This window comes from Barbatula barbatula (assembly GCF_947034865.1).
Source record: "Barbatula barbatula genome assembly, chromosome: 20".
Lineage (NCBI taxonomy): Eukaryota > Metazoa > Chordata > Actinopteri > Cypriniformes > Nemacheilidae > Barbatula > Barbatula barbatula.
The window spans coordinates 6,492,099-6,504,963 of record NC_136783.1 but is presented as its reverse complement, the minus strand read 5'-3'; the positions used below and the strand labels follow the sequence as shown (position 1 = coordinate 6,504,963).

At 38.8% G+C, this 12,865-nt stretch overlaps 1 protein-coding gene across 1 annotated transcript in view; it reads left to right on the top strand.

The window, feature by feature from the left end:
- Window positions 1-12,865, top strand: part of adgrl2a (adhesion G protein-coupled receptor L2a) — a 77,308-nt gene that overhangs the window by 28,686 nt on the left and 35,757 nt on the right. The window contains exon 4 of the mRNA XM_079483455.1: window positions 5,904-6,704. Within this exon, the coding sequence (XP_079339581.1) occupies window positions 5,904-6,704 (801 nt within the window). The remainder of the gene's footprint in view (window positions 1-5,903; window positions 6,705-12,865) is intronic.

Genomic DNA, 12,865 nt, shown 5'->3' with positions numbered 1-12,865 from the left:
TTGTATACTATTCATTTTAAAACTAAACCTTGAAAAACTCCCCATTCACAATGGAACCAACATCATTATAATATTTCCATAGTAATTTGATCTTTCTAGAGAGTGTTGTTTCACATGCTGAACGGTGTTTGATCTTTTCATCCATCTAATTGTACAATCTTTAAAAGCAAGACACGTGCTGAGTGATACGACAAAGTGCCTCTTTAATTTCCACACAACCAAAGACTGAACTCTAAACCTGCCTCAAACTTTTCTCAACATTTTGCTGCCTTGCAATCGCATTTTTTTGATGATGTAATGCTTCATTATAATGATACACACAGTCTTTTATTCACATGCAGAAACCTTACGCAGGGGACAGAATGTTCATTTGTTTCCTTGGTTGTTTTTGACTACGTTTTAAGAGCTAAATCACAGTAGTTCAATATATAACCCCAGTGTTTTTCTCCCTGTGGAAAGTGGGAATGTTTCTCTGTAGTGGACCACCAGCAACAGACTGTCATACACACGACACAAAGCAACATTCACCATCGATCATTCTTGTAAATGGCAAAGAGAGTATGTTGTAATCGTATAGAAAAATGGTAAGCGCTGTATCTTTAAGCTCTTAAAAATGATTTGGCCAGAAAACATTTACGCCAACGTCATGCCAACTGATAAGCAACGAGAAGTTTCACCTTAGTGCTCGATCCTCGCGTTGGCTCGGAAAGAAACCAGCCTACGACGTGACTGTCAGAAAAGACAAATGACAAAACTCCAAACAAACTCCAAACAAACAGCCTCCTACTATTCTCATATTTCCCATTACATTAAGAGTATGGATTGTTTTGGACCATTAAACAATTAGATAGTTATATTATTCTTTGATTGAATTGCCTCGTCGTCTCCGAGAACGTTTCCAGAGATTCAAGTACAGACAAACATTCCCCACCAAGACTCCCTGAACCAAGGCCTGCCGGAGCTTGATGTTTTATATTAGTTTAATTTAAGTTTGCATCTATTGGTTATTGAAGTTAAAATCCCAGAAGAAACCATGAAGACAGCTATAGATTTATAAGGTTGTGTGATTTTCAGCTTTCCCACTGCAATTTTAATCACCTCTTCTCTTCGGATCCGAGCACCGTCGCCGAACGACTTGCTGCTGTTATTGTTTTTTGTCTTAATGTCTTAATGCCTTAACATTACCTCCTCCAGGCATTTCCAGACGGGATGGTAACAGTCATATTTACTAATCACACTTTGATTCTCCAGGACTGCGGACCCTTTTCTTGTGACCCTCGGGCTGGTGCTTTTTTAACTTGGCGACATTTGAAGCTTGAAGTTATTTTCTTATTTTGCTCTTGTTTGGTGGCAACAGTGGAATGTGCTCGATGTTCTTTGGCCGACGGCATGTCAGACAACCGGATTTACCGCGGTATTAACTGTACTGAATACTCAGCCAGAGATTCGGGCAGATCGTTGTCGAGATTTTCCTCATGGACGGATGTCACCAAAATGGCATCTTTCTTTTATCTACCTCACTAATACCAATACAAGTATAGATGCAATCTTATTATAAGTATCTATATAGACACGAGTGCTTTTCTCATATTTATATGTTATAAAACAATTCACATACATTTTAAACATTCTTTTGTTAGCTTTTATAGCCGCTCTTTGTTCTACAGTCAACCTGAATTCAGATCTTTTTGGTCCGTTGGTGCAAACTAATGCAATGCTGTACGCACACTTGCACCATTTCTTTCGTTATGTATCTACTGTATATGGGTGAATCTCATAAAAACATGTCTGGGTTAATACTGGATCAATAACACCACTGGATCAAGAGAATACAATAAATGCTTGATCTTGGACGAATTTGGGTTATAGGACTATTAAACACCCCAATATTTTATTACCATAATGTGTCCAGATGTTATATTATTTTAGAGGCATCTTTTCATAACACAATATTGTAATTTGAAATAATGTATTTTTTATAAATATTGAATAGTTTGCCATCTGTTAATAAATGAATACTTTACAGTATTTTGTAAAGGCGGTGGGGTGCTGCCTAATGTCATAAAAAATGAACTCGTGTCCAATAAAGCTCCTAATGAAATTCCTGTTGTATAGAACAATAGATTTTGGGATAAATTATGACCCAAGTATGTTCTTGATCCACCCATATGCTAAACAGAGCACTACAGAACAGTGACAGACAATGCTTAAAACGCTGTTAGTAGATCGATCCTCCAAGGAAAGAAGCTATAGTTTGCTTGCTAAATGTTGAATGTCAGAAAAAAGCCCTTCATGAGATATGTGATATGACGACTGCCGACAGTCTGTCTGTATGTTCGTCTGTTGTTCTTTATGTTGCTGTTGGTACTGTGGAGTGATGTATAAGGACAGTGTATTGGTCCCTACGGATATTAATGAGACTTTTTGTAGACAACCCAAAGAAAAAACAATAGCTAAAGTATACATACACGATCGGCCGATTGGTCTTTAATAACCAAAACTGAAATCAAGAGTACAGGGCGACAGATGGGCGACATGATAAACACGATACCATGTGCGCAATACTGATCTCTTTGATGAAACATAACATTAAGTATTTGTTTATGAAATTCCTTTTATCGTCTTTTATGTTGAAAAAATGGTGACCGAATAAGACCCACTTCGGCTTCCAGAAACCCTAGAAATGACATGATTTCCTTGCTGCAACTGATGAAATGAAAAGAAAACACAGGCCTGTTCTATTATTTTTGTCAAACGTTATGAATTGGAAATTGAAACTGCACGCTGCAGTCCAGACTATTTAAGTATTCGCACGAAGCCCAGAAGGGACAACAGGAATCGGATGCTCGGAGAAGATCCGTAGACTAGAGGAACAGTTTTATTTTCCTGGTTTTGAGTTTCCCTCCAGCGCCGACTTACCATCTGTCCACCTGGAATTCAGATTTCTCTGGTCGATGTCCCCGAGTTCTTATGAAAATCTATACGGCTCTATCTAGGATGCTGCACTTGCGTCTCCCCCCCAGCTTATCCTCGATAACGGCAGATTGATTCGTCTTCAATGCCACATACGCTGTCCTTTTGTAGCGTGACGGAAGACCCTTTAACCTGTCTCTCTTTCATGTGTTGAAGGTGTCTAACTGCGTTTTCTTCCTCCTCTGACAGCTGTAGCTCTGTGCATAATGCCCGTAACCTCATGACATGTTAACTGCATGTGATCATGGACATGATGGTTAATTCATTTTAATCTCTTTTTCCCCCTGCACTCCTTTATTCTCTCTTCCAACGCTTAAAATAGAAGTGGAGCAAAAAGGTAAATCACTGACACAATCAGCTCCTTATTTTTCTTTCTGTAATATATATTTTTTGTGGATGTAAAACCTTCCTGTGCCCACTCTTGCTGTTCTGAAAGCAGGCAGTAGCAGAAAGAGTCTTGTATTTTAGTGCACGAGCAGCCATTGGAGGGAAGCTTGAAAGAACATAATGAAGCATACACAAAAGGGACACTGTACAAAAACACTGAAATGATGGTGTTGTTTACTCATCCTTGTGTCTTTTCAATTCTGTATAACTTAATTTCTTCTGTGGGACACAACTGAGAATGTTATTCAAACAGCAGTTATTAATGCTTCAACGTTTTTAAAAAGAGACCATATAAGCATCAAGTAAAAGTAGTTCTTACTACACAAACTGTGTTCGCTGAAACCAAATGATACTTGGTTTGTAAAACACATTAACATTATTTTTTACTGATAACATTCTTTCCGATAAGCAAGAATAAGAACCTAGTCAAGTTATTTATTGAATAGATTAAAATTTAAAACTAATTCTCTCATGAATGATCTAACACTTGTGTTCTTCTAAAGCAAGGTTATTTTAGTTCAATAAAATTAAAACTTTGAAAACATTTGTGTTTATTGAAATCAAATCAAATAAGTCACTTTAACAAAATAAAAATAAGTGTATCATATATAGCGGCATAAAATAAACAAATAAATAATAAGATGACAAAAGCATATAACAAAAAAGCCAAAATAATGAATTCATTTAAAATATTAAGAATACTAAATAAAACGAAAAACAAAACTATAATCACTCTTTTAATCAAACTTGACAAAACAATGCAGTAAAACACAGAAAAATGTTTCACATATAGCATTGTCAAAGTAATCTCTGTTTACAGAGAACATTAAAACTATGAACGTTGAAGCAAGCATGCCAGACCAGTAGTTTGCAATGTCACTTTGTAAAGAAACACTATGCACACAGGTGTAACCAAAAAGTGCTTTTAAATATCCTTAAATATATATTAATGCAGGTCATGACTTTTATCCTTTTTATATTTTATGTAATTGTTTTTCTAATGCCAGCATGATCTCTTCCCTGCGTCAAAAACATGAGAAGACACGCGCTGTCTCAGCCGACGACATCTTTTTGTGCTGTGGTGGCCACCGTCGTGATTTGAGAGGGAGGGATGTGGACTGTGAGATTGGTTGCAATTTTCAAACTCTAGACTTTTAAAATCTGCGTCCGAAACAGACACCAAAAAATGACCAATTTGTTGTTATTTATTACAGTGTATAGACTTGTGCGTATGCATGCGTGTAATGTAATCGCTTTACACAGAAAACAAATAACAGTATGTAAATCAATTGTTTTCAATTGTTTGTGTTTTCAGGCCCCTAAAATCTGCTGTGTAAACTGTCAAACTGCATAAAATGTTTACTGTTTACAGTAAAAAAAAGTTGTTGTGTAATCATTCCCTAAGACATGAAAGCCTTAGGGGCGATTCAAATTTCGCGTCTGAAACCACGAGTCGTGCCACTCTCTCTAGTCAAATGACTGGCACTCTGAAAAGTCGAACTATTTCCATCTCGATGCGCCGACACGCCTAGAAAAGTGTTTGCGCTGCACCGTATGTGTTTCACGACCATGTCGCTCGCTATTTGCACTACATGTCGCTCCCTAATGTGAATCGCCCCTTAATCTCCATTCATCGTATTTGTGTAAAAACTGTGATACCTTTATGTTTTACTGAAGAAAGAAAGTAAGAAGGAGTTTGCAATGACACGAGGATGAGTGAATGATGACAATTGTTATTTGTGTGTGAACTATCCCTTTAAATATTAGTGATTATGCAGAGGGTACGAATGCCCCGTTCCCCTCTCCTTTACCTGTCCTCCACACTCTTTTATTGCCTGTTTCCCCCCTCGCCCCCTCTCCCCACCCAGCATGCTCTGGTAACAGGTTTCCTCTAGATTAACTAGATTTACACTGCCTCTACTTTATCTCGCTCTCTCATTGTCTGCCTTTCTCTTTCTCGCGCTGTCTCACTTTACCCTCTCTACATTTGGATTATCATGTCTTTGTAAGAAGAAAGGAAACACTTTATGCTTTGACATGATTGTGACACTAGGCCCGTAGGAAAGACTCTCTCAGGTAAAGCGTAAAAAACACACAATGGAAAAAGGACACAGACTGCCTGTATGCTGCTTTCCTCTGCGTCTTTCTCAAGCCTTATTTAGTCGTCTGCTTTTATTTGCAGGGCAGATTTGTCGTTTTCTTACCTTTATTCCTTTGTGTTTGGTTGTGGTTTAATTTCTCCATCACTCCCTTCAGTATGTCCAAGCGGCAGTGAGCCGAAACTGTTTGCTTACGGACACATAAAACTGTTTTTTGCTTCCGTTTAAGCTTGAATAACTTTCAGATCCAGATTCTTCACACCCTTTACTGCTTGTGAATGTGGGTAGCTGTTAGATTTCTTAGTGTGTGTTTCTGTCTTCACCAACTACCCAGTTAGCAGAGCGATGTAGAGCCAGACGGGCACTTTGCCCTCTGCTTTCATCTGCCGTGAGCTTAGTTCGCTTATGTTTGACTGTTCTCTGCTCTGTTCTTCCCACCACTAGTATTTGTTTGTCCCGGAACTCTGAAAGCCGTGGGAGATCCGTCGTTTCTGTATGAGGCGGAGCAGCAAGCGGGGTCGTGGTGCAAAGACCCCCTGCAGGCGGGAGACAAGGTTTATTTTATGCCCTGGACCCCTTACAGAACAGATACGCTTATCGAATACAATTCGCTCGACGACTTTCAAAACTCTCGGCAGACCACGACCTACAAACTCCCTCATCGGGTTGACGGCACAGGATTTGTGGTTTACGACGGGGCGGTGTTTTTCAACAAGGAGAGGACACGTAACATTGTCAAATTTGACCTGCGGACTAGAATTAAAAGCGGGGAGGCCATTATCAATAACGCCAATTATCACGACACCTCGCCGTACAAGTGGGGAGGGAAAACGGACATCGACCTGGCCGTGGATGAGAACGGCCTTTGGGTGATCTACGCCACTGAGCAGAACAATGGCATGATGGTCATCAGTCAACTCAACCCCTACACCCTTCGCTTCGAAGCCACCTGGGAGACCACCTATGACAAGCGGTCGGCCTCCAACGCATTCATGATCTGCGGCGTGCTATACGTGGTGCGGTCCACCTACGAAGACAATGAAAGCGAGGTCAGCAAGAGCTTAATCGACTACATGTACAACACCAAACAGAACCGAGGCGAGTATGTGGACATCCACTTCCCCAACCAGTACCAGTACATCGCCGCTGTGGAATACAACCCTCGAGACAACCAGCTGTACGTGTGGAATAACTTCTACATCCTGCGCTACAATCTGGTGTTCGGACCTCCCGATCCAGCTCACGGTAAGTCCTGTTTCTCATCCTTATACACAGTCCCTGTAAGTGGTGTAGTCTAGTTTTCTGTAGTAAGTACTCAGATTTTTCCAGCCAGCCTACTCACCTGTCCCAGATCGACAGCCCATGAACACCACCACACTCACAAATGCATAGAGTATGCCTCTATATGTAATCAAGAACATTCTGAAAGATTTATTGCAAGCAATATTTCAATAGCCAGTGACAGCTGAGGGACTTGCTGGTTTTGTTAATCACTGCCTAACTCAGCCAGTTAAGAGTTACATTTAGCCTTAGATGGCATTCGTATACAATCACTAAAGCACAGGTTTTGTCAGCTGGCAAACTTTCAATGCACATTTGTGATCCATGTGAAACCCAGCTATAAAGTCATTTATTTTGTGACATAGATTACTATTTCTACATAAACCCACCCTGCTAAAAAATAAAATCTAGTGGTTTCCATTAAAATACCATTATGAACCACATTTATTTTCTATTACAAAGTTTAAATAAAATGTCTTCTATTGATTCCCATCGGCATCTGTTTTTTTTGGGCAGGGTTCTATAATTTCTTTTCAGCAGGGCAACTAACAAAATAAAGATTATCCTTAGAAAGTATAATCTTTAGATTTTGTTTGATTTTGACTGACTGGCAATGGCGAAGATTTACAGTAATTCATATTGAAATAAATGATTAAAATCAAACTCTGGTGCTCGTCACTAAACTAATAACTTAATAACACTAGGTCACACAATGAGTCAATAAGGCCTATTATTAACATTGATAGTTAACTATTAGCAGTAATAGTTAACCAACAATCCCCTTACGGGTATGCTAATGATAACAAACATGCTCATTTTATTAAAGAATACGCCGTGGTTTTAAAAGTGGGAGTGAATTTTCAGCAGAAAGTATAATACACTGCCGAACAGAGAAACGCGGTTGTGATTCCGAGAAGTTATCGCAACGAATGGGGACCCCGTGTATAGCGTCAACCGAAGCGGCAGTAGCTTCAGGGGCAGGCTAACAAATAGTTGAAATGCTTGCCTTTCATGATCTCTTTTTGTTTCATATCTCCTGTTTGCACCAATTGTCCAAAAGTCTGCCCGTCGCACTTTTCTGACACAAAACGATATTGTTATGTATACTCATGCGTTTTCAAGTGGTTATACTGAAATTCTTGATGTTTTCTATTGGGAATACGGCGTATACCTGCGTATCACGTAGACTACACCACTGGTCCCTGTGGATATCTGTGTAAGCGGTCTTGCGATTTCAGCCGCTGGAGTTGCTATTCCTTCGGCTCCCGAGTCTGTGTGTCAAATGTCACAGCTGACTGGGTTTTAATTTCAGATTTAATATGTGTTTGATGTATTCCGGAAACCTTTCTAGAGTCAAAGCGACATCTCGGAGTGAAGTGGTGGGTCTCAGCAGTAAACAACATCATAGCAGTGTTAGCATATAATAAGAGACGTGTCCCGCGGGGGTTTCAAAAGGCAAAGCCACCCTTCCCTAGTGTGTAGACCGGCCCTCGGAGAGGTAAACCGCTATTCTCATTGGTAGAGGGTTACCTGTCTGAACAGGTACGTCGGCAGCCTTGCGGCAACAGTGGATCGCCCCGATAGGGAAGATCTCATTCCCTTACCGCCTCTAAACAAACAGCAAAAGCGTTTGCTTGCAGGCCTCCGAATGTGTCTGTTCTGAGAGATGGTGCTCCTGCAGGATCAGATCGCTCCCAAAGGTCACGTCAGCGCTGACTGTTTTTAATTTAGCTGTCAGGAGCAGGGACGAGATGCCCAGACTTTGTGTCAGATCATCTTTACATTGAAAAATATAATCACAATGATCCCAGCTCAGCCTTCAGACTCACTCCAGTAAGACTTGTGTAAGTGTAGAGGTCAAACACTTTACGCAGATTAGTGGAGCTTAAGTATTTTCTAAATGTCTCAGCAGCAGAAATCTACCTTGCTAAGAAAAATGCTCCCATTAAAGGATATATCTTTCTTTGACCTCGGGCTGTCACAATATCATATTTTCATAACATGAGTACCATGACCAAAATCCTTCACAAAAATAATTGTATCTATTACATTTAAATGATTTAATAATGCTAAAGTTAATTTAAGCCTGTCACAATGTCACTACACAAGTATCATGTACCAATATAATTCACAATAGCGACATTTAAGAATTGTTTCAATGTATTAATATGGTTTTCAAAATAAATAATGCTAGCAGTCAAATTCATGTTTAATTTTGTTTTAAGCGTGTTACACAAATGTTCGTTTGTAACCATTTTCTTTCATGGCCATATGAGTTACGAAATTATCATGTGTTGTATCGAACGAGTATTGATCATCGGCATTTTGACACCCCTAGTGGAGCAGCAGAGAGAGAGTTTGTTTCCATTGGGGCAACATTCTTTGTTGCAATGTCATCCAGATACTATATCACAAAATTATTCTATCAAATATTCAGTGAAGTCATATGTGTAGTTTTAACAATATCAATAAGCGCAGCTGTTAAAATCACGGTTATTGTCAGTACCGGTTTATTGTGACACCTCTCTTTCCAAATATAGTCATTTAATCAAATAATGTATAAATACATAAATAATGTAATAAAACAAATGTTATAATCTTCCAAGATGTCTTACAAGTACAAGAAAACCATTGATAAATTCATGTCATTACATTTCAGTCAACACAAAAACTATTCATACAAGTTGAAATCTAAATTTTGCATGATACAGTTTTTACTCTTTATTAAAGTCTATTGTTTACTGCTTATTAGCATTATCTTATTTTGAGAAATCGACCCATTTCACTCTGTGTTGCTGCCTATGAAACGAATTTCAAAGTTACGATTCTGTCTTTGAAGGTAACCGCCAACCTTCAACTCAATAGGTTTTGAAACAGAGCCATAACCCATCCAGAGGCGGCGTATGGTATTCATAACCACTATATTCACCAAGACTTCCTTTTCAGATCACAGCAAAACCACCTAAGTCATTCCTTTCGCCCGTAGTGATTACTGGTTCGGATTCAAAACCTGTACCAATTCACCCCTGCACAAGCAAGCAATTAAATGAGAAATATCAACTCAATATCGCTTCAAATGCAAAGTATTAGGACTTAGATATGAAATTCATTGAACATTCCTCTTGGGGGTTTCATTAAGAAAATGTTCAAAGTGCTACCACTCTTGTACTATGAGGCTGATTGAATATGCCAATATATGTACAGCCTCTCCTTAAGCTGAGCTAAGGGAAGCAATTAGGTGTACAATCAGTACTGATGAAGGACAAAAACATGCTAATTTCACTAGCATTAGCTGCCGCGCCACGGAAGCCGAACGGCACAGCCCCCCCCCCCCCACTTGAATCTAATCTGCCGTCATTTTGATACTGATGTGTTTTCTCTATTTTAGATGTGGTGATTATCTCATCATCATCTCAATAATCAGCTTACTCTTACAGCCGCCGGAGTTCTCTGTAGAGTTGATGTTTGCTCCACTTTAGCTCGATAGCCATGACATTACCTTGATTTTGAGATGCTGATGCAACTCGCCACTAGAGATGGATAAAACATAGGAGGGGGAAATAAGACCCTCACCTTTAGGGTAGGATAGAGAAGATAACTCCGCCCCTTCAGGGGGGAGATTATAAGATTAATTGTTTGAGAAAATCCTGTTCCCGAAATTTTCTTCCCGACAAAAGTCTCTCCAGACCTTTCAACATTTTAAAACTCAGACAGGAAGCGGAGAGGCAACCAACCACAGTTTGTTTGTTTTAATGTAACATTGACACATTTACTGTAATGTGTCCAAAATGAACACTTGTATGTCATAATTTATCAAAATGCATTAGAAAAAACAAGACAAATATAAAATCCTCTTTGGAATATCCATTACAAACATTTGCCATGTTTTTATTATAGTTAAAGCTTAGTAACCATGTTTTTTGGCAGAATGGTTTTAATACTAATAATTTAAGTTCCAGGGTTAAACCATGTGGTTACCATGTTGGAATTTATTTGTATTATTATTTTCAAATTTATAGTAAAACCATGTTTTAGTTTTTTTTATAAAATGTCAAATCCTAAACAAAATATCATTTTGATTTTAAGCCACTAAACAGGACTGTTTTTGTGTTCTGCCGAAGAAAGAAAGTCATAGGAGGTTTGAAGTGACATGAGGGTGAATAAATGATTTTATTTATTCGTCCTCACTGTCCCTTTAATGTGCATGTAAATACATGTTTGTGTAGATTGGTTTACTCTTGCATGTATTATGTAGAATCAGATTAAAACTCTTGATATTCTGCTAAAGCTGATAACAATTCTTTGTTGTTAGCCCCAAAAAACAGGCCGTCTTTCCCAAACAACACACATTGTGCTGCAGTGTACAGTATGTCATCTGCGGCCAGTCAAACTCCACTCCCCCGCTACAGTAGATCAATGTAGTGTATCAATAGCCAAAGGGACCTTTTATCCAACCACAGCAATAATGTTGCTGTACAGAACATGGTTATTCTGGATGTTTTACTGTAACACAAGCAGACTATTAATATCTAACGCAACGATACCACAATGAGCGGTGCATGATTGTTATAAGGATCATATAGAGTACCATATGTATTTGCATTCATGACTGCAGTAGGTCCGAACTAACACTGGCTGATTCCTTTATAGAAATGATACCTTAATTGTGTTTTAGACCTGTGAACGCAGTTATTATGTTCAATTGGCCAATTTGGTAAATCGTCTGACTGCGATGTTGTGCAATAGAAAAAATACAACCATAGAGAGGACATAAATATTACACTATATGGACACTCACCAATATACACGGCATGAATAAAAAAACGCACTCCCGACAAAGCTCTCATTTAGAATTGTGTATTTTTATATTACATGATTGATTTATTCAGGCATTACAGATCATCAGATATAAATACTAAATAGCACCATACTGTGGATTTCATGAAAGAGAACGATTAAAGGTAGCATATTTATACAGGATCTTTGATGGGAAAATAGCAGACAGCATTTTTCCAGCCATCTGAATGGCAGTGGAAAACACATTAAGCCGCTCGCTGCTTAATCTTATTTTTCCTTGTCATTAATGGAATTAGTTTTGACACTGGTTGTGATAATTGGCAGTTTAGCCATCTGACATTACACCGCTGACGCTTAGAGAAAAATCCAGAGGCTTCTTGCTTTGTAAAGTACTGTTTTAGACCGCTAATGGATTTGACTTTATTTTAGCCACATGGATAGATTTTTCTCAGCAGCCTCTATTTTTGTTAAAGACCGCTCTTGAAATATAATTTTTACACTACGGCTGTTTCCTGCCTGCTAGATAAACGTTCTTTCTTTGCCAGCCGCTCTAAATCTCTTTCTGTCTGCTTTTCTTTGCCAGTCTCACTCACATTGGCTCTTTCCTCCAACCCCACCCACCTCTACCTACCACCTAGATTGCAGGATCCAGTCAACGGTTTCCAAATAGCTTAATGAAACTGTAAGAATGCAAGTTTGTGCAGCGGGTACGGCAAAGAACATTAGCTCAGACCATTAGCGAAGAAAAACAATACAATGGAAAGTCAATGGAAAGTTCCCACAATGATAGAAAAACAAAAGCGTATGTGATTCTGACTCACGAGTATGTTTGTGTGTTTATCACCACAATATTTGGTTTGAAATTGTTCCTTGGCGTAAAGATAATATTTCTCATTTTCTGACAGCGCGCACTGAAGGCTCCTTTGAGCTTAATGCGAGTCGGGCTTAAGAGAAACAGCCTTTGTTACACCAAAGCAAAAATTAATACAGCTATACCCATAAATCTGATTGAAGGCTTTATGTAAAATAATAACATACACCTAGAAACTATGAGACTGCTGACTGACTGAAGTGTCCATTTACCGCCTGTAGTCTATATTCAGAAATGAAGGACACGTCTACTAACACTAAAGCACAGTGTTTTTCCAGACAGCACTTGCATATTTTGCCATGACAGTACCACAGTTGTAAATTATTATGATGGTGCATTGGCACTCATATCATAGACTGTAGGATGTATATCACATGGGTACATACAGCTATGCAAAATAGAGACCATTCCAAATGTTCATGTATTCAGCATTTCTAGATGTATTGCGGTCATTCCA